Source organism: Carettochelys insculpta, chromosome 4 (assembly GCF_033958435.1).
Source record: "Carettochelys insculpta isolate YL-2023 chromosome 4, ASM3395843v1, whole genome shotgun sequence".
Lineage (NCBI taxonomy): Eukaryota > Metazoa > Chordata > Testudines > Carettochelyidae > Carettochelys > Carettochelys insculpta.
This window is the reverse complement of record NC_134140.1, coordinates 45467614-45493391: the sequence shown is the minus strand read 5'-3', so window position 1 is coordinate 45493391 and position 25778 is coordinate 45467614. Positions and strand designations below refer to the sequence as shown.

General features: G+C 40.0%; 1 protein-coding gene across 7 annotated transcripts in view; it reads left to right on the top strand.

The window, feature by feature from the left end:
- Positions 1–25778, top strand: part of ATP8A1 (ATPase phospholipid transporting 8A1) — a 186859-nt gene that overhangs the window by 55211 nt on the left and 105870 nt on the right. For 4 of the 7 annotated variants that reach the window (XM_074992691.1, XM_074992690.1, XM_074992693.1 and 1 more), the window contains exons 10-16: positions 2526–2637; positions 3416–3581; positions 6520–6647; positions 7065–7142; positions 9255–9343; positions 16059–16103; positions 22095–22167. In XM_074992691.1, coding sequence (XP_074848792.1) covers positions 2526–2637; positions 3416–3581; positions 6520–6647; positions 7065–7142; positions 9255–9343; positions 16059–16103; positions 22095–22167 — 691 coding nt within the window. The remainder of the gene's footprint in view (positions 1–2525; positions 2638–3415; positions 3582–6519; positions 6648–7064; positions 7143–9254; positions 9344–16058; positions 16104–22094; positions 22168–25778) is intronic. The other 3 variants (XM_074992695.1, XM_074992694.1, XM_074992696.1) reach the window with 2 other exon arrangements.

The following is a 25778-nucleotide window of genomic DNA, read 5'->3' as shown; positions in this document are numbered from 1 at the left end:
GTTGGCTGCCTGGATGACCTGCATGGGGTGCAAGAGAGATACATCCATAAGTGTGTGGCCCAATGGTCCTCAGCCCCATGCAGGACTCCCCTGTCCCACTGCCTGCAGGGCAACTCCTTGCTGGGTGCCCCCCTCCATGGTGGATGCATGTCCCCATCCTGGCTTACCTCCATCAGAACTGCCCTGAAGGTGGCCTTGCCCAGCCCGAACTGATGTCCAATGGAGCGGTGACTGTCAGGGGTGGCAGGTTTCCAGAGGGCAATGGCTACCCTCTTATGCAGGGAGAGTGTGGGCGCATCCTGGTGTCCCAGTGCTGGAGGGCTGGGACGAGCCAGTGGCATAGGTCCTCTAATGTCTGCTGGGTGAGCCAGAGGTTTTGCAGCCATCAGTTGTCTGCTCAGTCCCCTAGCCCACAGCAGTGCCACCAGTCAATGTTGGTAGGAAAGCTCCAGTATTGCTGGATCACTGGGATGGGATTCAGCCACTCCCCCCTGGCTGGGGGTCTGCATGGTGGGGGCTATGCTGCTGGCCCTGCATTGCTGCTATACGATGGCCACCAGCAGCACTGCCAGCAGGCTGGTCATGATCTGCAGGAGATACCCCGCAGGGAGCTGCTGAGGATCCATGCCAGACCCCGCGGTGGCTCAGCTGTGTATGAAGGGTGTGCTGTGTGCAGCCTGGCAGCCTTGGGTACATTCTGGGAGGGGCCCTTTAAGGAAGCAGCTGGCTGTGAGCCCCGTAGGGCTTGTCAGCCATGCAACCTCTGTCTGCCTCATATCATGGCCCCTTACTTTGCTGTGTAGATGTTTTACTTCGAAGTAGAGGGAGCCTACTTCAAAGTAAGGGAGGGCTGGTTTTTTGTGTGTAGATGCTCTACTTCAAAGTTGTACTTCGAAGTAAGCAACTTCAGAGTTATTTTATAGTGTAGACATAGCACTGATGTCCAAATTTATGTCCATTTATTCTTTTGCATAGAGTCCAATTAGATTAATGTACATGGCAGGTGAGCATTCTGTTTCAGGGTTAGATATGTGGACAGAGTTGGCAATAGGGTTTGTTTCAGAGACTGTTTCCTGGGTTAGTGTTTCCATTGTGGGATGTGTAGTTTGTGGCGTCCACGTAACTACCACATCATAGGACTTCAACCTTTCCGTCAAGGGCTTGTTCACCTGCATGACTACTACAGGTTCAACCTCTCTAGTTCGGAACTCTCTCTTGTCCTGCACCATCCGTAATCCGTCGTGAATTTAGTTAGCTGGATAGCTACTTATGGGTGTAACCAAGTTTCCCATGGCAGCATAAAGTTTGTTTCCAGTCACCAGTCCTGACTCTGTGTTCTGTGTTATTTAGCTGTAATTTACCCCTAAATATCTTCTAAGAACCCACTAAGCAGTGGCAGTGTTGGTAATGTGCTAGACAATCTTTACCTCCTGTGGTCCAGCAAATTCTCTCATCCAGCACTGGTCAGGTCTCAAGGGTGCTGGACAAGAGAGGTTCAACCTGTAATGTGATGTCATGTGATATATGCCCCTCTGGCATGTGCATTGGCCAAACTGGATTGTACCTGTGCAAAATAACAAATGGACACACATTAGACATCAAGAATGGTAACATTTGAAAATCCAACAGGAGACCACTTCAGCCTCCCTGGATGCTCATTAGCAGTCTTGAAACTTGTCATATTTGAACAAAAAGTCAAAAACAGACTACAGCATGAAACTGCAGAGCTGAATTCATATGCAAATTTGATACTAGCTGTCTGGTTCTGAACAGAGAATGGGAGTGGCTAGCTTTCACCAAAAAGTAATTCACTCTTCCCGCCCCCTTTTCTTGGTAGTCTCACCTTCTCATCAGCTATTGTGAGTGGCCCACATCCACCCTGACTGAATTGGCGTTGTTAGCACTAGTCCTCCCCTTAGTAATTTAACATTCCCATCTTTGTATGTGTACATATCCCTGCCAAACTGTAGTTTCCACTTCACGCGCCTGATGAAATGGGCTCAATCCCACAAAAGCTTAGGTCCAAAAAGATATGTTAGTCTTTTAGGTGGCACAAGACTCCTTGTTGTTTTTGCTGAAACAAACTAACATGGCTACCCCTCTTAAGAACAGATGAATTTCAGTTTACAGATACACAACTTTCTCTGAAGATAATTCTCATCATATTATACAAAATAAAGGAAGATTTATAATTTGAATTGTTACTTTGAAAATGCTGGTTTATTAGTCCTGTATGTAGTGACATAGCCCAGATTTGTAAGAAATGACTAGTGATTTTGTGAATTCCTAAATTTTTCAGTGCTCAGCCTGAGATGCTTAATAGAGATCTGAGATTTTCAGTTGAGCACGTGGCCCCTGAAAACGAAGTCATTTTAGGGAGTTTGAAGGGAGGCACCGAAAATGACTAATTTCTTTTGAAAATTTAGGTCATACACAGTAATGACTACTGTCTTCTGATTACTTCTGTTCCTTGTAAAGTGAGGAGTTATTTTACCCCAATGAAATGTAAAATTGCTTTATTTCAGTACTGTTCCATTGGGACCTGACCAAATTCTTCTGCGAGGGGCTCAACTAAGAAATACTCAGTGGGTTCATGGAATAGTTGTCTATACTGGGCATGATACAAAACTCATGCAGGTTTGTCTTTTAAATATGCATATTTATGAATTCACTGTTTTGTTAGGTTTTAATACCATGGGTAAACAAAAGCCATCTTTGCTCTTTGTGTCATTAAAATATTTTATGTTAAAGAGAGCAGATATATATTTTAGTATTGGTTTCAAGGTAATAGTTAAAATATAGTCTATTTGTAACAAAGTCATTTTTGGTGAGTTCGTATTGAGTTTTCAATGATGGGCATGTTCTTAATTTTTTTAAAATGTATATTGAAAATGGTGCTTTATCAATCTGGATCACTGTAATTTACCAATAACCTTTGTATGATTTTAAAACTTCTTTCTAAGCTGTTTTATTGTGTGCCTTCCTCGCAATAGAGAAGGAAGAATGCTTTTATGAACATAGTGTGAAATTAATTCATTTGAGAGTTAGAGGGGAGCAAAATGTTAAAACCCCAAAATTTCATGAAGTAGTCTTTTTCCTGTTACATTAATTCATTTTCTAATTTGTAAAGTTCATTGATTTGAAATGGATTGTTTCACCCTTAATGTTAGAAAGCAAATTTCTTCTATACTGAGGTGACTTTTTTGTAATGTTGTGTTTTACTACTAACTGCTGTTATGACTGTTCTTTAAGATCAGCTATAATGTTCAGGATACATATTATGCCTCATAATATCATAAATAACATAACTTTTAAGAGAAATGTGTAGAAAAAGACACAAGATACTTTGACAACACTAGAGAATTACAAATGTACCTCATTGCATACTTATTTATGATTTTCTTGTGTTTCACAGAATTCAACAAGCCCACCTCTTAAACTCTCTAATGTGGAACGAATTACAAATATTCAGATCTTGATTTTGTTCTGCATTCTTATTGCCATGTCTTTAATCTGTTCTATTGGTTCAGCTATATGGAATCGGAGGCATGCCCAAAGGGACTGGTATCTCAGTCTAAACTGTAAGCAATAAAATAATTTTATCAAATACTTTGTTGTCCAAATAAAACATGCATAAGTTACATAATTGAAAAATAGGACAGTAAAACATTTATCTTCTGTATGCACATATTGATTTTTATAACATTATCCATCTTTATTTACTATATGTATTGACTATAGAGATATTAAGGCTAGTGTAAAATGTTTCTGGGCCATCTAAGCCTCTTGATAAGCTCAGTGAGTGGTCAGTTCACCCTGGCCATGGCCACACTTGGCCAAAATTACAAAAGGGCCATGCTAATGGCCAAATTAGAGAATACTAATGAGGCGCTAAAATAATATTCAGCACCTCATTAGCATGCTGCTGGCCGTGGCACTTTGAAAGTGCCACGTTTTGATTGCGTGTGGCTTGTCTACATGGGGCCCTTTTCAAAAGGACCCTGCAGACTTCAGCTGATAGGAATAAGAGGATTTCAAAGTCTGCGGGGTCCTTTCGAAAAGGGCCCCATGTAGATGAGCCATGCTCAATTGAAACACGGCACTTCCGAAGTGCCACAGCTGGCAGCATGCTAATGAGGCACTGAATAGTCATTTCAGCGCCTCATTAGTATTCTCTGATTTGGCCATTAGCATGGCTCTTTCGAAGTTTTGGCCAAGTGTGGCCACAGCCCCTGAGAAGGGAAGTTAGTATTTCTTCCTCTCTTATCTTTTAAGGGACTAGTAAAAATCTGATTGTGTCTCAGCCTTCAGAGTCTTGTCTCACTCCCATGGGGAGTATGATCTTTAACAGGCTGCTGTTAGGAGACAGAGGGGGAAAAAAATAGCTCTAGAGGAAACCATATGACACACTTCAGTGGACAGCTGGCGCAACAGCATGCATGACAATCTTTGAGCCTTCAGTTCCATGAGTCAGTGTAGCTGACTTCAGTAAGTGAAGTAGATCAAAGGAAGCCTTTGTGATGCACTGTGGTGTGCAGATGCTCAGTCATATGTGCTCCAGGTGCTCCTTTAATAATCATTTAAGCATGGCTGACCCCAGCAAGGAAACTAGGGCTAAGAGACAGCAATACTTCAGTTCATCCTAGCCACTTGACAGTCTCTTCTTCCCCCTCTTCTTTTGAAGCACAGGTCCTTGTAGCTGAAATCAAAGTATAGGGTTCAAAGTTTGCCTGTGCCAATAAAGAAACTGGGGGTTAGTAAATTGAAGCCAAGCTCCTAAATTTTGACTTGACTCAGCAAGAAACCGTTTGGGGTTATAGCGATTCTTTTGCTCACTGCTGCTTCTTCTACTTCTGATGATTCTGTGAATTTTCAGTACCTGGCACTGTACTGCAACATATCTGACTAAAAGAGTTTCTGTTTCTGAAGAGGTTTGGGCTATTTTATATTTATCTTGTCTCTCACATAGTACTTGTATCAATTGCTTTTTGAGAAAGATGGAAGTCCTAAAGTCCCATTAAACTACTCTATGCTATGAATTAGGGGTGTGATTCCTTTGCTCGCATATGCCTATTCAAGGTAGCTCAACGAGCTCTAATGCAAGTATAGATAGTGGCATAGCTGCCATGGACAGTGGCAACAGGGGCATAGCTGAACTATGCCAAGTATGTGCCAACTGTTTTTAGGTTATTTTGTGTTCTGCACTGAACATTCATGTCTCTGCTATGGCTTCCTGTGCTACTGTGGCTACACTTCATCATCAGCATGTTTAAAGACAGATTAAAAACTTTTCTCACATTCAAAGAGAGACTTATCAGTACCGTGGAGCTCTAACATAGTAATGAGCATAATTATAAATGGGTGAGTAAAATATGGTGTCAGATGCCTGTAAAAACTCTTTTGGGAAAAAAAATTATCTAAATAAAAATAATTACAGGAACCGATTAAATGGAAACGTACTGTAAAACTGTTATTTGAAGTTCATATTAGAATTTCAGAATTTGTGTACAGATATATAAAAATAAACAAATTGTACTGTGGAAGAGGTTGGGCCTGTTGATTTTAAAAAATGTAAATAGATAAAGAATTACTGATGGATACAAGTCAAAATTTGGACTTCGTGTCCAGAATTGTGTTTATGGATTCCTATCTAAACCTGTTTTGTTTAGGATCAGTTTTGAAATGTCACGTAAACATGTTTATTTGTGAGATTTCTGGTAAAGCCAGGCCTTTGTGCCTTTTGTAAAAACCATGAAGATACCATTTCTTATAGCGGTTTGGTCTACATCAGACTTTACAGTCGACTGTAGATATGCCATTCTAGCTATGGCAATTGTGTAATGAGAATCAATGTATCTGCAGTCAACTGTAAGGGCTGCCCTCTCTGAGGGAGGTTGATGGAAGCATTTCTGTGTTGACCTCTCTTACTGCTTGCCAAGAGAAGGAGTACAGGGGGTTGAGTGTGGGTCCCAGAGAGATCAATTTTGGGCATCTTTACCAGACATGCAAAATCAAACTCCAGAAGATCAACCCTAAACAGGTCAATCTCCCAGTAAGTATAGACATATCTTGCTGCTTTACCTTCAGCTACTGTAAGAATAAAGAGATGTAGAGGAGGAGTTAGGATGTGTTCTTTTTCCTTCCCACAATTCACTCTTAAAAATGATCAAATTTAGAAAGCTCAAATTTAAAGTAAAGTTTAGTTCATTCTTTCTTTGTCAGTCTTGTTTGATCTTAACCACAAAGCACATGTAAAAATGTAAGGATATTTCTAAAAAGCAAAAATTTAGGTAATCTGCTTTTTAAAAGGTTGAGGGGGAAATGTTATGCAAATTATGTAATTTACAGCCTTACAGTGTGGGTTGGGAAATGGCATACCTTAGTAACTTCTCAAAATACCTAAAGAATTTACATCTGTGTATTTCAAAAGTCAGCAAATATTATCTGTGAAAATGTTGTGTTGATTGCCTAGCCAAAAAAAGTGTTTAATTTTACAAATGTTTTCTTTTATTTTAACAGATGGTGGAGCTAACAATTTTGGACTGAATTTTTTGACCTTTATCATTCTCTTCAATAATCTCATTCCAATCAGCTTGTTGGTTACTCTAGAAGTTGTTAAATTTATCCAGGCATATTTCATAAATTGGGTAAATATGATATTTATTATGATTTACACTGATTTCTAAAGCCAAATATTATAATTTGTTTGTGAATCATGATAGGCAGTTCTTTTCCATAATTAAAATCTTTCTCTCTTAATTTTTCTTTGTGGAACATAAGTCCACATTTTAAAATCTACAATATTAATCACAGTATCATAGAAACCTGACATGTTATGTGATCATTTAGTGCTTAGAGCTCCTTCATATTAAAGGCTTTTTCTTCTAGGAAATTAATAAAAGTAAGCAAATATACTTAAAAGTTACTATCCATTGAAGTAATTTAAAAAAAATGAATTCTCCTAAGCTTATATTTAAGTAATAATTAACAATAGTAAAGAAACTTAAGTAATTTATCTTTTAAAAATGTAAAAAAACAGTTTAACATCTTATATCTGAATTTAGGATATAGACATGCACTATGAACCTACGGATACTGCCTCCATGGCTCGTACATCCAATCTCAATGAGGAACTTGGCCAGGTAGACATTGCTTACTGTAACTTAATAATATGTGAAATGCTTCACTCTAGAACATGTGAACAATTGTTTTTACTTGAACTATTAAACATTAATGTAAGAGTGGTCTTATTCTTTCATAAATGTTATTGGTCAATTTTTAATAAATATATTCTGAGTAGTAGTAATTTAAATCTATATTAAGTTATTGGACAGTTTTTCATATAAATGTGTGTGTTCTTATTGAGACAAAGGAATATTAGATCATGCTTTAAATATACACATATGCGTGTATCTCTCTCTCTCTCTCTCTCTCTCACACACACACACACACACACACACACACACACACACACACACACACACACACACACACACACACACACACACTACAAGAACATTGTGTTATTTATTCAGGCATTCAAAGGTTAAGCAATGTCCGTGTCAATGCAACTTTAATTCAGTTCCCTGATACAGTATGCATTATGACACAGTCTTTACTTTCATGGTCACACAGCTATTATTTACACAAAACCTGATCTCATTCAGTGGACAGAATAGATGTTGTTTACTTAAGAGCAACTATTTATTTTTTTTTATCCTTATTGTTCAGTGGGTGGTCCACTTATCACTGTGGTATATTGGTGCTTTGTAAACATTAAAAAGTTTATTTTTACAACATCCATGTGATATAAGGGGGTGTTGTCCTCCCCATTTTCAGAGGGGAAACTGAGGCACAGAGCAATTAGGGTCAAAAGTATCCATTAATTTTGGATACCCAATTTGAGGCAACTAGAATCTGAATTTTTTAGATGTTGAATTACAGAGCATTTTTTTGTTCAAAGCAAAGCTCCCAAGACATCAGCAGCAGATATGTATGCTTTGGAAATCAGACCCCAGTGTCTCAAAAGAGACACCTAGAAAATGAGGAATACTTAATGGCTACCTGTGAAAAGTTTTTAAGTGGCTTGACTAGCATCACATAGGAACTCTGTGGCAGAGGCAGTTATAGAATCCACATCTCCAGGGCAGCGTTCAACTGCCGTAATCATAAGATCTTTTTTTTTTCTTTTTTCCTCCAATCTTCTTCCTCATTCACTGTACGTCTTCCAATTTCTGTAACAAATGAAGTTAGGCTCTGGAGGGAAGTACCTCGAGAGGACGCAGACTTTTTCTGCCCATTTCCCTGCCGTGTGTCACCACTTTTGTTACTTCCCTCCCAACCTATTATTGTTCCAGTCCTGTCTCTTCTTCATCTCTGACTCATTGTCCCAATCCCATTCTCCTTACCCTGACAGTCTACATCTCTGTTCTGCAGGCTTTTCTCCTCCATTTCACTCCTTGGCTCATAGTCTTCTTGCTCAGTAAGTCACAGTCTTCCCAACCCTCCCTTCCAGACCTAGTCTTTTCCACCAGCTCCAAGTCTCATTCTCTCTCTTCAGCAAATTCTAGTCTCACTCCCAGTCAAGTTGCCATTATTCTCCACCCTATCAGCCTCCAGTCCAAGTTTCTGCCCCTTGCTCTTCCGCAGCTTCTTATCCTTATCCATTCCCATCTATGTATCGCTCTTCTCCCCAAACAGGTCTGTCTCTTGTCCCTTCTGCATTTGAATCAGGAAGCCTCCTCCTCCACATTGCAAGAACTGACAGGCGATCACTGTGAACACAGGACAGAGAGATCAGCCTAGCTTTTCCAACCTATTTTTGATTGGTGCTTTGGGTTTAGAAAGCAGCTTCCCTCATAAGCATATTAGTACAATAATTTTAAAGTTTATTTGGGGGCACTGGCTTCTGTCAGAAACGTGATACTTTACTAATTATGCCATTGAGCTCAAGCAATAGTGGAATTTCTTTTATTCAGCAGGGTGTAGAAGAGTGACATATAATTCCAGGTATTGAATCAAGCCCAATCAGTATAGTCCTCTTAATGTATTCTCTTTTCCTGATGAAATTTTTAGGTATTAAGAATACGCTCATAAAATGTATGTTCTGTGTCAAATATTTTGTACTCAATACACTGAGTGAAGTAGTTCATTGTAGAAGTGGCTAAAAGTTTTCAGTATGTTAACAGCTGTGAATTGCTTAATATAGAAATATGTACTGAATATAATATTGTAGTGCTTTAAAATTCATTTAGGTCAAATACATATTTTCTGACAAAACTGGTACCCTGACTTGCAATGTAATGCAATTTAAGAAGTGCACCATAGCAGGAGTTGCTTATGGGTGAGTATTTTTATATCACACGAAAGTTGCTTATTTTTATTTAATTTCCTCTTGGCACTAGATGTAGTTAAAAAGACCCTTCTCTTGTGGTTATAAGAGTTGTTAGTGATGAGGCTGACACTTCTTTATCTGCTCACTATATGAGTACCTTTTCTGACAAACAGAAGTTAAGATAAAATTTAAAAGACTTAAGATTAATTGAATCTCTGCAACAGCAGTTGCCCCCTTTGCCCCATCCTAATGGCTGGACTGGCATGAACATATGCACACTTATGTAAATGGTCAATATTATCACACTGAACGAACAAGGATTTGAATAGTGTTCTGGTATTCGGTTTTGATGTTAGATGAGTCCAATGGTGTATGTATGTATGTTTCAACATATGTTTGTTTTGTGGGTCCAACATATGCAATGATTCATTACTTTAAAATTTATTTTTATTGCTTATATTTTAATTACTGTATTTGACTGTAAAGGTTTTCCTTCGGAAATTATCTTCTCTTCCTATGCTTGAACAATGTGCCTATTTGATAGGTTTGCTTTTGCACCCTGTGCTGAGAGAAACAACATAGTTGCTGGAACACAGGGTTTACAGTGCTGTTCAATGGCTTTTGAGCACTCCCGTGATAAAAATTATTCCAGCATACATGGGGACTTACATGTCTTTTGGTGGTAACTTGGGGATGAGAATTTGATGGGTTTTGCAAAGAACCAGAAGAATAAAATAGGTAAATTTTTTTGCTTCCAGCTTCGCTGATGTCAAGTGCTTAAATATTCAGGAATAAAAGAGAAAAATGTATCAAGTGACTATTGGTATGATATAGTCAGTATTTGTTACTCAGCTTTATCTTTTCTGGGCCTGATCTTGAGCTCTCACTACAGCAGCAGTGTAGAGGAGCCAAACTGTTGCCTTGACAGAGCATCTGAAGATTACCCTGGCATGTGGCAGGGGAGGATGGTGTGCCTGATGCATGCTGCACTCAGCCACACATTCTGATATTACAGCCCTAGAGAATTGTTACAAGGTTAAGTAACCGTAACACCAGATCCCCTGCACAAGAATTGAGGAAGAAGCAAAAGATCTTGGCCTCCAGCAACTGAAGTTTAAAAAGAATAAAATATCAGAGGCCCTGCCTGTCTGTTCTAGCTGACTGTCCGTATTTTCCTAAGTGTGGTCAAAAGAGACACGCTTAAGCTTACACCACAACTTTTTTCTTGAATTTTATTAGACATCTTGATTTCTTTCTACAACTAATTTTTATCTGCAAACAGTAGCTATTATGGAAGCTGTGGCAAATTGTAGAACTTCTGCAGTCAGTGTCTACTTGTGAAATCTATTTCAGGCAAAGTAAAAAAAAAAAAAAAAAAAAAAAAAAAAAAGTCTCATGAAATTTATGAATTAGGATAAATGAATGAAATTTGAGATAAGTGAAATGGATGGTTCAGGAAATTGGTAATCAGATAAAATATCCTTTTAAAGTCTGTTTACCTCTCAGTGACTTTCACATCAAATCAGCTAAAATTCCAAGTTGAAAGGATGTGTTTCATATCCATCAGATATTCAGACTAAACCAGGCATCCCACAATTAGGCTCTCTACCTTTGATTTTTTTTTATACCAGTCCAGACTCTTGGGTTATAGTTTACTTTTGCAATCATCAAATGAAAATAGTACACTAAAACATGTCAGGGTTTAATACTCATTTATGTAGGGCTCTAATAATCCCTCAGCATTCAGTTACAGTTGTAGAATTTAAAACCAGAAGGAGCAACCAGATCATCTGCGCTGGCCTCTCATATATCATAGGCCGCTGCCACCACCCAGAACCTATGCTTTAAATCCAGCAACTGAAATTAGATTAAACTATCACATCCCACATGAGACTGGGCTGTTATGGTCCACAGGCAGAGAATAGAAATGAACCAAGAGGCACTACTTTCTGAGACCCCAGCAGTGTCAGATAAATGATTGGGATACACCCAGATATTCACAGGAAAGGACCCATCCCATATGCTGCAGAGGAAAGTTTAAAAAAAAAACCTCAAAACTCCCTGCCTGTCTTTCATGATCTCAAGTTGAATTGGAGGAGGTCTAGCTTAGATATTAGTAAAAACTATTTCACTAGGAGGATGGTAAAATACTGGAATGCATTACCTGAGGTGGTAATGGAATCCCCATTCTTAGAGGTCTTTATGGCCAGGTTTGAAAAAGCCCTGGCTGGAATGATTTAGTAAGGATTGGTCTTGCTTTGAGGAGGGAGTTGGACTAGATGACCTGAGTTCTCTTTGAACCCTATTCTTTTATGATTTTCAGTTGCTACCACCTTCCAATGTATTGAACTTCCACAAGGCAAGGAAATAGAAATACTTTTACAAGGCTATCCTCCTTCAGCATTTTCAGTTCAAAGTCCATGAGATTTTTCTCTTAAATTGTTTAGACTCTTTAGAAAGTCTCACTCTGGCATGCCTAAATGTGGTTAGGAGTCTACTTTAGGCATTGAAAATTTTGTGCTTTGCATATATAATATAAAGGGAAAGTCAGCTCCCAAACTGCTGCACTGAATATGGGGAGCAGGTGGGCAGCCCTCAGTGGAGAAAGCACAGGTTAAGAACTATTTAGAAAACCTGGATATACACTGATTCATGGGGCTGGATCCAATATATCCAAAGGTGCTGAGGGAATTTGCTTGATGTGATTGCAGAACCATTGACCATTATATTGAAAACACATGGCAATTGGGGGAGGTCCTCTATGCTTGGAAAAGGGCAAAATTAATACCCATCTTTTAAAAAGGATAGAAGGAGAATCCCGGGAACTACAGACAAGTCAGCCTCTTCTCAATCCCCAGAAAAGTCATGGAGGGGATCTTCAAGGACTCCATCTTGAAGCACTTGGAAAAGAGGAAAGTGATCAGGAATAGTCAACATGGATTCACCAAGAACAAGTCATGCCTTACCAACCTGATGGCTTTTTATGACAAAGTAACTGGCTCTGTAGATATGAGAGAGGCTGTGGACATGATATACCTTCACTTTAGCAAAACTGTTGAAAGGGTCTCCTACAGTATCCTTGCCAGCAAGTTAAAGAAATATGGATTGGATAAGTGAACTGTAAGATGGATAGAAAGCTGATTAGATCATCAGGCTCAATGAGTAGTGATCAATGGCTCAATGTCTAGTGGGGGTCAGAATCTAAGTGGAGTGCCCCAAGGTTCAGACTGGATGATTGGGTCAAAATAAATCTGAGGAGGTTCAACAAGGACAAGTGCAGAGCACAGGACATGGACAAAAGATTTCCAAGCAATATCACAGGCTGTGGGCCTTCTGGCTGAGCAGCAGTTCTTCTGAAAAGGACATGATTACAATGGATGAGAAGCTGCATATCGGCCAACAGTGTGCCCTTGTAGCCAAAAAGGCCAATGACATATTATTGCATTATTAGGCACATTGCCACAGATATAGGGAAGTGGTTTTCCCCCTTTATTTGTCACTGGCGAGGCTACATCTGGAGTATTGCATCCAGTTATGGGCCCCCCATTAGAGAGAGGTTGTAGACACATTGGAGACAGTCTAGCAGAAAACAACAAAAATGATTTATGGGATGGAGCACATGATTTATGAGAAGAAACTGAGGGATTTGAGCTTATTTAGTCTACAGAAGTGAAGAGTGAGGGAATATTTGATAGCATCCATCACTTACTGAATTGGGGTTCCCAAGAAGATGGAGAGATGCTGTTCTCCGTGGTGATAGATGACTAAATGAGGAGCAATGGTCTCAAGTTGCAGTGGGAGAGGTCTAGGTTGGATATTAAAAAAACCTTTTTTCACTAGGAGGGTGGTGAAGCATTGGAATGGGTTTCCTAGGGATGTGGTAGAATCTTTATCCCTAGAGATTAAGTCCCATCTTGACAAAGCCCTAGCTGGAATGATGTAGTTTGGATTGTTTTGGCTTTTAGGAGAGGGTTGACCTTCTGAAGTCTCTTCCAGTCCTGTGATTCTATAAATATCAGTTCACAACTTTATCAATGTAATGAAACTGTATGTTACTTCTCATTGTTAATACTGAAGTAATTTTATTTTGCAAGAATAAAACTGAATCTCTAAGAAGTTTTTAGTAAAAGCATAATCTTAACTTCTGATTCTGCAAAAGCTTAGGTGTTTGCTTAGCTTTAATCACCTGAGATAGTCTTATTTATTTCAGTGGGACTGTGAGTGAAAAGTATGTGTCTAGTCAGTGCTTTTTTTTCTTTTTTAAAAAAAAGAGAGAGAGAGAGAAAAGAAAGTGGCGGAACTCAAGCCCCAAATTCCCACACGCATCTCGGGGTCCCAAACCACCATCCTGTGGAGGGCCCTAGCCACACCAGGCAGGGCCCAAGCTGTCCCCTGCCAGCTTAACTGCCCCCCCCCCACGCCATGGGGCCCAAACCACCCCTCAGTGGCTTTCTGGCTCACATAGGGCCTGAGACATCCCCTGCATGGGGCCCAAGTGACCCATCCAGTGGGACCCACGCCACCCCCAGGTGGGTTAACTGCCTCCTGGTGGCTTAGGTGCCCTGAGCCACCCTTGGGCAGCTTAGCTGCCCCACACACGGTCCGAGCCGCTCCCCTGCTTCTTAACTCCCCTGAGCCCCGGGCTCCCACAAGCCCCAGCCCTGACTGCCCATCTAAGTGAGGCCAGAGCTGGCGGTCGCATCCTAGTGGGGCAGCAGGCAGAGGTGGGCAGCAGACAGGGAGCCACAAATGGCCCCTTAAAGATCCATGTGCAGCTCGGAGCTGCTCCGCAGCCTTTAAAAATGGTGTGTGGGGGGGGAAGGTGTCAGAACCCCATTCCACTGGGGGGAAAAAAGCCCTGTGTCTAGTTAAGAATTTGTGGGATCATAATTTTAATTTTTCATTTTTATTTTATTTGTGTATTTGTTCTGGCTAAAACAGTGTTGGATATTCAAATATGATATACAATGGTAGTGAAAAAATAAACGGCTTTTACCATTTATTTGATTATAAATTTTAATCTAAAGTTGCAGTAGCAGGCACATTTATAATAGCTATTCACAGCTAAGCCTGATCTAAGTCATTTAAAAAATGATTAGTGATTAAAGGTACCTTAGTATAAATCAATTTCTGTTGCATCCCCATGCCCATTCATCCCCCTTTCATGAGACACAAGCATTTTTAATAGAGCTTCTCCTTTGGAAGGACTCGCTTTCCATCAGGGAGCAGAGAGCCATATAAAACACACAGCTCAGAAAACAGCATCATTGAGAATTTTCTTTGATTGCTTTCACCTTTCAGAGCAGATTTGACATGGTCGCTGGGCAGAGAAATAAAGCTGCTCTATCTCCTGTGCTGCTCATTGAAAATACATCTCTAATGATGTGGCAAATAAACTTTCACATGTGCTGTTGCTTTATAGCCAGTTGTGATGTTCAGTATTTTCAGTACACTTTGCGTTACAGATATGTATTTAATTACAAATATTTTCAGAATGTGTGTTTTATGATGTAATGTACATTCAGAACTGACTATAGATTGAACCTTTCTCTTCCAGGACTCTCTGGTCCAGCAATATCTGGGGTCTGGCAGGACCACAGATGTTCTTGGACTGGAGATCCCTAGCAGCAGAAGTTACCGATGACCAGGAGAGGAGCTGGTCTGGTGCAGCACGTCTGGCAGGCTGGTGGCAGGGAGCAGAGCTGGCAGCCACAAGGAAAGCCCAACTGGCAGGCTGGTTGCTCGCTGGGAGAGCCTAGAGGCCTCACTTCCTCTGCTCTGACAAACTCCCTTATTTGGGACTGGTCAGGTCATGAGGGTGCTGACCAAAGAGGTCAACTGTAGTGTAAACTAGTTTGCAAGCATAGGGGCATATCCTCAGCTAGTATAAATTACATGGATCCAGTGAAGCTTGCAATTTATACCAGCTGGACATCTGGCCCTTGGTTTCTCTTTTGACATAAGGTTCACGTATACTTAACAGAGGGTTGATGCTCCAGAGGTCCATCTTTCAGGGTTCTAGCAGGTCTAGTAAGGACCTGCTAAATCAAACAGAGGGCACCCCCATCAACCCCAGTACTCCTCTCAGTCATGAGGAATAAGTTAAGTCAACAGGAGAGTTTCTCCCCTCCACCTCCCATTATTGGGATGGCATAGAAAATTGATGTAAGGTATGTCAACTCCAGCTGTGGAAGTCACAGAACTGGAGGTGCGTATCGTACATCAGTTTTCTCCCCAATGTAAACCTCACCTTAGTTACATTTAGTATTTATGTAAGTGTATTGGCATCTGTTGAACTAATATATTTCACACATCTTTGTGCTGTAGGAAACCCTTATGTTTCTCTGATTTTAGGTTTTAGAGGTTATTTTTTAACTACAGAAATGGGCTGATCTGAAGCCCAGTGAAATTAATGTGAGTCTTCCATTAACTCTGGCTTTGGATCAGGCAGTTTGTTGCATACCAGTCATGAGAATAAAGATCTTATGAATTGAATTAGCCAGGTTGCATATGATAGAGCCCTGATACACACTTCATATTTTATTGCAGCATTTTCTGTTTCCTGATATTTTGGCACTAACATTTCTTTAAAGTACTCTAAATATTTTCTCTTCAAGAAACTCATTTCCTTCACTAACTTTTCTTTTATATGTGACCTGATTTTGTAGGCTTTCTGTGATTATATTTCCCCCTCTCTTTCTATCCTTCCTTTGCTTTCGTGCAGCCATTGTCCTGAGCCTGAGGATTTCAGTTATTCTTCAGATGATTGGTAAGCATTAAAGATAATTTAGTATCTGTTTTTCAAAATTAGCCTTTTTGATTTGTGTAAGCTGTGATATTTTTAAAAATGCACAGCTGAGAAATACCATGAACAGTTAGTCAAATGTGTACAAAGGCTGAATTTTATATACAGACTATTTTATACTGCTAAATTATTCAACAGTTTTGGACCAGAGTTATTAAAGTTTTATGTGCAGTTGAGAAGAGTTAAGAAAATCAGAGGATTCCATTTGAGTCTAAAATTGTCTTGCCAGTAATATAATTCAAAAATTGTGAATGGTAGGGAGCTATGTAAGTGATAGGGTCATTGATGAAGTTTTTTAATTTAAACTCTTCAAACTATGCTATCTTTCTATACTCAGTCAGTCAAGCATTAAAAAGGTAGTTCAATGGTTGGGAGGAAATATTCATATAACAAAACATCTCTCTATATAGTAAAGGTTACTTTTTAAACAGCTGTTAAATATCACTGCTACCTATTTATTCATCTTCATCTCAATTAATATAGATTAAGAAACTCAAAACTGTGTTTAAAGTAAAACTCTGTTCAACAGCTACAACACTTTGCCTAAGACATGACAAAGTTTTATGTTACAAATGCATAGTTTCTAGTTTCCAGTAGGAAAAAATATTTTTGCTAGATTATCAATTATTAGTTTGCACATTTAAAAATAATCAGTTATTTGAACTGAATCTTGATATTTATATTTATCTCGTGAATGATGCTACACTCCTGAAAATACACATGTACTTAACTTTGACTTAACACATGTGACTAGTCTCCCTGAAGTTAAATGGGCTGGTTTTATGTACACAGTAGGGCTCCCCAGCCCCACTGGGCAGTAGTCTGGCTCCCTGACTTGGCTGTCTGCCCTAGGACTAAACTGGGAGTACAGATTCGATACATTGAGGCTTGGTCTTAATAGAGATAGCAATTACCTCACACGTTACAAAGATAGCTTCCCACTCATTGAGATTCCCAGGGATCTCAATCAGGATGCTTAGTGTTTCACTACCCACCCTTCGCTACCTGCACATCAGTCCTGTGTATCTGATTTGTCAGTTTTTATTCCCTGCCCAGAGGGAGCCCAAACAAACAGAAGGGCCTGCAGTACAATCAGAGGCAGCTGGGTGGGAGATGGCTAAGCCTAATTGGGGCCAGCTGGCCCCAGTGACTGGGCTAATAAGAGGCCTTTTAAAAACTCTTCACAGGGGGAAGGGCGGGGAGAGAGTGTGAGAGGCAAGTGGAGAGAGAGGCAAGGAAACCAGAAGCAGTGAGAGAAAGCAGGTTGGAAAGGAGCAGAAGAGAGGAACAGGAACCACAGGGAGAGTGAGGAGTTGCAGCAGATTGAGAGGGACTTTTTACAGCTGCAGCCTGGAGAAGGTACCTGGGGGAAGTGGCCCAGGGAGAAGAGCTGCTGCATCAGGGGCTAAGGGAGTCAGCCCTTCCCACTAGCAGTCGCATAGGGTCCCTGGGCCAGAACCTGGCATGAGTGGGTGGGGGCCAGCTCCCCCCCAGACCACCCCTTGCCTTAGCAAGGGCAAGTGGGCCACTGAGTGGACCCAATGAGTAGAGGCCAGAGGCCCAGGAATAGGACTGACTTTGTCGCTTTTTTTTAATCTCTGTTATAAAACCATCGGTGCTGTACTGCGTATCTCCAGATCTGAAGAAGTGGGTCTGCCCCATGAAAGCTCATCAACGAATAAATTATTGTGTTAGCCTTTAAGGTGCTACATGACTGCTTTTTTGTTCTGCTTTAGTAGTTCTCAAAGTCCTCCTTTAGTCTTACGCAGACAATGGAGTATTCAAGTTTGTACCATCATTTCACTTCATATTCCTTTGCTCCTTTAGCAAGTTCCAGCATCGCTGGGCTGGAGTCTGTGCAGTTTTTCCTTAAAGACACATGGTGGAGGTGGGTGTCATAGGCTGGGTCCTAGTATTCCCAGAATGGGATGTTCTCTGCATGGTGTGAGGAGTGGCCCTAGCTGGGCCCCATTTTAGTCCCTCCCCCCAACCCCAATAACAGTCCGTGCTTTGGCTGCCTCTGCAGCTCATCTTCCCAAGTGGAGTCCTTGATTGGTTGATTGCTGGAGCTACAGTTATAATGGATTTTCTTTGCCAATCTTAACCATTTTTGTTTATACCAAAAAAATGTAAAGAAAAATAACTTTACGGTTGCTGAATAGGTTGTAACATTAGGCCCTCATCTTGCAAAGACCTGAGTTTAAGCCCCAAAAGGATCGCTACATTATCTAATCTGATCTCTTGTGTGGTATGGGTTCTTAACATTACGTGTTGTGAATAGTTTATTAATTTTTATAAATACGTGGAAAACTTTTTAGAATCTGAGATTTAGTGTTAAACTATTTTTATAAACAGGCTTCAAGTAAACAGTGCTACATTTAATCATGATAGTGAAAAATAAAAAGATAACAAACAATGACCAATTTAAAATGTACAATAAACAAATTTGTATTTGAGAGAGAGAGAGAACTTTTTCTCTGTCTTCCTGGATAATATACATAATTCTAGGAGCTATTTGCTCCCCTTTTGATCACTTTCAGAATATATATTCCACCATTTTCACTGTAACATTTTCATGTGTTGTATTTGATTGAGATCAGCTTCACAGTTAACTTTGGTGTTCAGATTATCTCAGTCAGTTGAAGTAAAGCTGCTTCTACTCCTCCCACCCAGTGTATACAGGTAAAGAATAACTTTTAAGGAACAGAAATGGACTTCAGTATTGTCAACCCCAAATGCTCAAAATCATGAGTCAGGCCTCAAAAATCAGTATTCACATTTGTGTTTAAGAAATCAATAATAATCTTAGGTTATTTTATTTATTCAAGGGTTTTCTAAAACAATAATTTAACTGTCCACAAAATCCTTGTCTGCCTAGACTTGAAGGCTATGTCTACATGGTGAGACTTTTTCAAAATAATTGGCATAAATTATTGTAAAATACCTGATTCCGAATTTGGTGCCATTCAGACGGCACCATATTTTGGCATAAGGGGCTATTCTGAATGTTCCGTTCCTCCTCGTACAATGAGGGGTACTGGAACCAGAATCGTGTGCCTGAAATAGCAGTGCTATTTTGGGCGCTGTGAAAAGCCAGTGTTGCTGTTTTAGTACACCTTTGTATACTGAAATAGCACATGCTGTGTAGACATAGCTTCAGTTACCTAGTCAAAGGGAATTTCTTTTGGAAAGGAAAAATATCTTTTAGGCTCAGTAGCTCCTAGTGGGACCTTAAGGAGAGCTTCTGTTTTAATATAGCTGTTTTAATCCAGAAAATTCTACAAAAATGTAGCACTGTTTCATTATATTGGCAAGGGAAACATCAAAATTTTCTTGAGTACTCACTGTTTTATTGATCACTGGCATTTTAATCCCTCCTGCCACAATAGTGGTCTGGAAGTCAGGGCAGAGGAGGTGGGGACAGAAAGGTACAAGGCAAGTAAATTATGTCATAGAATAGGATCAAGAGTCTGCAGGCCAACCATGCTACCAGCATTGAGGGCCAGTTTCATTTTTCAGTCGGAGTATTTGTGGTAGTTCAATGCTCTCTTGAAGCAGGATTTCAATAACAAAACTCTGCAATTTAAATCCTTTTTTTCGAGGAAGGGTATCAGGTATAGTATGTTGAAGTATAATGGTGGTGTAATTTGGAAAATTTTCTTCTTGGTGAACTAAACAGTAATAATTGCAACATGTGAGATTATGGAAATGTGAGTGTGCAGTGATATTCTTTTATTTGCTTTACAAATGCTAAATGCATATCTTTGTGCTTCCTTTTAACTGTATTCTGGGCTAAAAAGTAAAATAATGGATGCTTCTTGCGGGAACTACACTCATTAGGGGATAATGTATGGAATATCCCAATGCTAAAACAGTGCAATTCTGTTTCAGCTCATTGATTTCTTGTGGTTCAAAAGGACTTGAAACTGTATAAAATGGCAGCCCTGACCTGGATGAAAGGGTCATTCACACTGGATCCTAGAACTGACTAGCTAGCATAAGGCTGTGACCATGAGAGACTGGCCCTGCTGAGGATGTGAACTGCTTTAAGTCTGTCAGAGTCTCAGTGTGGAAAATGGGTGACCACCAAGTAAACGAGGCATATTTTTTCTAAAATGCCTTTGTTTTGAATAAATAGCTTTATAAAAGCTGGCTGGTCGCTGAATAACCTTGTCATAATGCCTGAGAGAACAGAACTGTAGGTGCTGAATAGAATTAAGACCTGTTGAGGTGATCACGGTGAATTTCCAGAGGCTGAAACCTACAATCTCAGTCTGGAGGGAGCAGTTGCAGAATTCTGCTCCAAGAAAGGTGATGACTAGTGGTGTAACACCTAAGCAGGGTGTCCTTGAGAACTGTTGTCAGTTGCCATGAGTGTTCTTTCCATGTGCTGTACCAGTCCTGCAGACAGCTGATTCAGTCAGCAGATCTTGGCAATACTAATTAAAAAATCCACAGATTCAGTTCAGTGGTGAAGGTGCCTGGCCAGGTTTATTGCATAGTACTACATGGGCACTAGAGGGATATTAATAAACATATGACCCTGGTAATAGACGAGCTCATTAAGCATCAGGACTTCTTATTCTCCCCCAAGCCAGACAAAAACATCCCTTTTGTGACTTCTCTATTATACAGTGATAAAAACAAATTGTGTTACCTTTCTGATGTGGTTGCACCTTATACTTGTCCGGTCAAACAAAACATTTTCATCTATTATCCGGTCATCCTGACCCTCTCTTCATGGTGGGTCAGTATGTGCATGTCACTTGGAGTGTGTTTATACCATAATGCATGTTAGGGTGTTTTTGTACTACCCTCCAAAAGATGTTTATGGGAATCCTACTTCAGAGTGTTTGTGTTTTAACAATGACAGCCGTGTTTATACTATGTTCATATACTGGCCAACAATCATGCAAGCATGTGTGTGCTTTGTAAAAGGGCCTGACTTTGGTTCAGATCTCAGGCCTTATACAAACTTCCATGTTTCAGGCCCTTTTTCTGCTACAGAGGCCATGAGGGGACAGCATGTAGACTCTGACAAATTACAAGTGAATTGTAATGATGATATTGTTTGGAAATTTTGTATTTGCGATTCAACTCTAATATAAGTGCTATAACTCCTAGAATATTTTTCTTATATTATGGTGGACACTCACAAATGTTTCATTATCAATAGTAAATATAGCATCATTTCATCTACAAAAATAAACATCCTGTCATCTACTCAAAACAAAAAGCAGTCAAGTAGCACTTTAAAGACTAGCAAAATAGTTTATTAGGTGAGCTTTCGTGGGACAGACCCACTCCTTTAGGCCATAGCCAGACCAGAAGAAGGAGGTCCTTTTGGTTCTCTGTGCCTTAAATATTGAGTCTGTTCTGGTCTGGCTATGGCCTGAAGAAGTGGGTCTGTCCCACGAAAGCTCACCTAATAAGCTATTTTGCTAGTCTTTAAAGTGCTACTTGACTGCTTTTTGTTTTGATCGTGTATAGACTAGCACGCCTTCCTCTCTGTTACTATTTGTCAGCTACTCAGTGTGAACTAAACCCAGCACCTAGGCAGAGTCCCATTGGCTTCCGTGAAACTCCACGTTGGCATAAAGGACTTCCTGTGAACCTCAGGATGCTGAATTGGCACCTACAATTTTATCTGGGATTAATTTTTACTGTGTTCCTGTTCCAGTGTGCAGTGAGGCCAGTGGCCAAAATTCTCAGTAGCCCTCATGTTGTAATTTTATATATCAAGAGAGTTGCTTAGATTTCAAAGTTATCCAGTAAATAATAGATTACGTTCACTTACTATTTGTACATGTGTACATTTGTCAGTTAACATTATAGTGTCATGGTTAGAAGGAAACAAATTATGTTTGGCTTTAATATTTGGCTATTGAGTTTCAAATGAACAATTAAGAAAATATTAATGAGGCTTTTCTGACTTCTCTACCTCATTCTGCTTAGTCAGGGCTCACAGACTGGAGAAGAGAAAGCATTTAGTGATCCCTCACTACTGGAAAATCTCCAAAGTAATCATGTAAGTGCTATAAAAAAAACTTTCTCTTATTTTACAAGATGAAAAGAAAGATGTAAATAAAACAAAAAGTATGTTTTAAGGGAAATTAATTTTTATATTTATAAGGAATCAACCTATATTTTATTAAAAAAAAAAAAAAACAGCCCAGCTTTCCATTCTTGAAAAGATTTGCACTCATTAGCCCTGAACAATTGTTAATTGTCATTAAACTGTTGTGTTCTTTGAGATTTCTTGTACATATATTTATTCCATCACTGGTGAATAAGTTTTCAGTGCATCCAAGCTGGAGACTTCTGGTAAGCAATATCCATTGTAGATGTACACGCACCTTTAGGCTGTGTCTGCACAGCAACGTTATTTTGGAATAAACTGTTCCAGAAGAGATTTTCCAGAATAGCTTATTCCAAAATAGCTCATCTGCACACAAAATATGTTTTGATATAACACACAGCTATTTTGAAATAGAGCATCCAGACACAATAGAGCCTACTTTGAAGTAGAGCTCCTGGACACACTATAGCTTATTTCAAAATAGCCCCTATTTCCTGTTTATACAGTCCCTATTTTGAATTACCTATTTTGAAATAGGTGCTATTCCTCGTAGAATGAGGTTTACCAAACTTGAAATAAGCTGTTCACTATTTCAAAATTATTTCAGAAAGTTATTTTGGAATAGCAGCCATTACTCCAAAATAACTTTGCTGTGCAGACGCACCCTTAGCGACCTCTTACCTCCAACCAAAGATATAAAAGTATGGGGCCATTCTGTACCATTCTCAGTTCCTTCTCACTGCCATTAACTGAAGCTGGAGATCATAGTGGTTGCTTGTGCTCACTAGTTTTTTTTTTTTTTCTGGTTCTTGTCAGCAACCTTCCTTATGTAATCAGTTAGCTTAATTGTTAGTACTACCACCTTATCTACACAGAGATTTAATGTGCAGCAAACCAGGTGTAAATCTACAATGCACCAGCTTGACATACATGCTATCAGGCCACATAGATCCCACTACCATATGCTAAAGGGTCTGTAATGTGCAACCTCAAAGCACACCATGGAACTTTTTAATGTGCAGGAGCAGGATGAACAGGGCATTATAGCATTTCTTTTGTTCTCCTCTTAGAACAATGTTTTTGTTTGGCTCTAGGAGTTGTATTCTTTTGGCTATTGAGAGCAGCTGTGAAATGCTTCTACCTACTTCTTACCCAAGTAATTTTTATTATATGACCTAATGCAGTTTAGGTGATGGCAGGATGCGCAGAGTCTTTAGATGGGTGCCCATTGTGTATTTACATAAATCAAGAACTGATTCATTAGATAAAAATGAGACAAAAGGATTTTTTGTAATTTAAGATCTTTGGATGAGAGATTATAGAAATTTTCTTCAGTGGGATAAGAGGAGTGTTTTAAAGCTAATCACATGCTCAAGTGCTTTGCTAGTTCAGATTTTATAACAGAAACTAGCGAACATGTACCCTTTTCCTAGAGAAATTCAGGGCTCTGAATCTAAGAAAGGAGGGAGCCATTCCATTTTGAAAGTGAAACTGGGGAGTTTTCTAAGATTGGTAACTTTCTGTATATTTATACCATTCCTTCTTCAGGACTATTTCTTGAATTAAGTCATTTTTTCAGAGATTTATCGTTCTGTACAGTATCGGGGATTGTTGTACCGATTGTAGGGGATTGTTGAACTGTCTCTCTCTCAGTAGAGTTCTACCTTTTCATTTGCAATCAAAGGTGCCAAATTCCTGGAGGGGTGATCAAGTCCCACTCTGCCCCAAGCCGCATCCCCTCTCTACCAGTTTCCCCAAGCCTGCATCCCACTACATGTCTTCCTGCTCCGGCATTGCCTCTTTCTGCAGCATTTTTCTCCCTCCCCACCTCTTCCTGCCCCCACTCCTCCCACTCCATCTTAGGGCTTCCAGTATGCCACTGAAATAGTAGGTGAGGGATGCTGGAAGGAAGGGGAAGGAGCTGATTGGCAGTGCCCACTTGCTCTTTGGAGGGCTGAGGGCGAGAAGGGAGCTGATCCTTAGAACTGCTAGTGCATGCTGGGTAACCACTATTTTTTCTGCACCTGCTCAGTCTTGGAGCATCCACAATTGTTTGCAATACTATAAGAATCTTCCCTAAGTGTCTTTAGTATTGGCAACTAAATATCTTAGGAATTCATTTGGGAAATAATTTTTGGCAAGACTTAGGGGGATCTTAAAATTGGTGATTTTCTGTTTTCAGTTTGAAGTGCTTTGAGATTTATAAATGAAGACCAGAAATTGTGTTTATTCTCTTTAGTACTGTGTATTATGGTTACCATTTATTGTGAAATAATTGTCTAATATTTTCTTCACACAATTTTTTTTTAATTTCCTTGTGGCATTATCACTGCCCATGTTCTTTTTCTAGTGGATGCATGATTTCAGGTTCCAGTCCAATTGATGCAGTATATTTCCTGAATATTTTCAGTATGTCATTCAGCTTTTGTCAGTGTCTAATATGAGCTGTTAACTGATATTTTACTTTTCAGCACTTGACACCAAGTGGCCAAATTTCATGTTCCATCTTCAAAGGCTCTTAAACTTCTCAACAAACCATTTGTTAAAGTGGGAAAATCAACATAATTTCTCCTAATCATGTTCTGAGAAATAGCTGAAATGTGTTTGCTGAAAATTTCCAGTAAATCATTCTGAATTACAAATGGCATGGATAATTTCAGTCCAAATGGCTAAAGTTTGAGAAGATTATAGCACTGACCACAGGGTTGTATTATGGAAATTGGCTGTATTACAGGGCTCACACACTGCTGAGGTATGTCCTACTGAATGCTCTGACCCAATTCCAGACCCAGTACCACCTTCCACTGCTCTTTGTGCATCGTGGCTCCTCTCTCTCCCGTTACTCAGGTTCCTCTGTCTTTGTGACTTCGCCCTTCAGCCACGTCACTGTAGGTTCTCACCCCCTGGACCATGCTAGTCATTCTATTTAAACTGTCTTAGGAAGTCTTCCCATTCACTGTCCAGAAGGAACCCAGGCCCATCTTCTACTCCAGGCTTCAACTCAGGGACCCTCTAGTCAGCAGCCAAGATTTACACGGTCTTAAGCCTTCTGCCATTTTTCTGCTCTTCTAGATTTACTTATAACCCTCTGTGCATAGGTGCTGGAGCACTCACAGGTAATAAACAGAGAGTGCCCAGCACCCCATCAGGGTCTGCTGGTGATCAGCTTTTCAATGGTGTGCAGGAGATATTGGTGGGGTATAGAGAGGAATGGGCATGAAGAAGCAAATCAAGGGATGGGTGCTTCAGAGAGGGATAGGAAGAGCGGGGGGATGAGGCCTTCAAGGAAGAGGTTGAGTGGAGGTAGGATCTGGGGCAGAGTGGCAATCCGACACTTCCGGGGAAAACAGAAAGTCATTCTCTGCCTCTCTGATGTCCGTTACTGCAGCCCCTTTTTGCTCACACTTTCCTGGGTTTATATTAGCCTTGTCTCCTCCTTCTCAGCTGGGCTCCATATTCATTCAGGGGTTACTGAGGTCACTTCATTTGTGGCCTATTCAGCTAATTGGCCACTTCTCAGCCTCACTGACTACTTCGAAACCGAAGTGAGGTGAATGTGC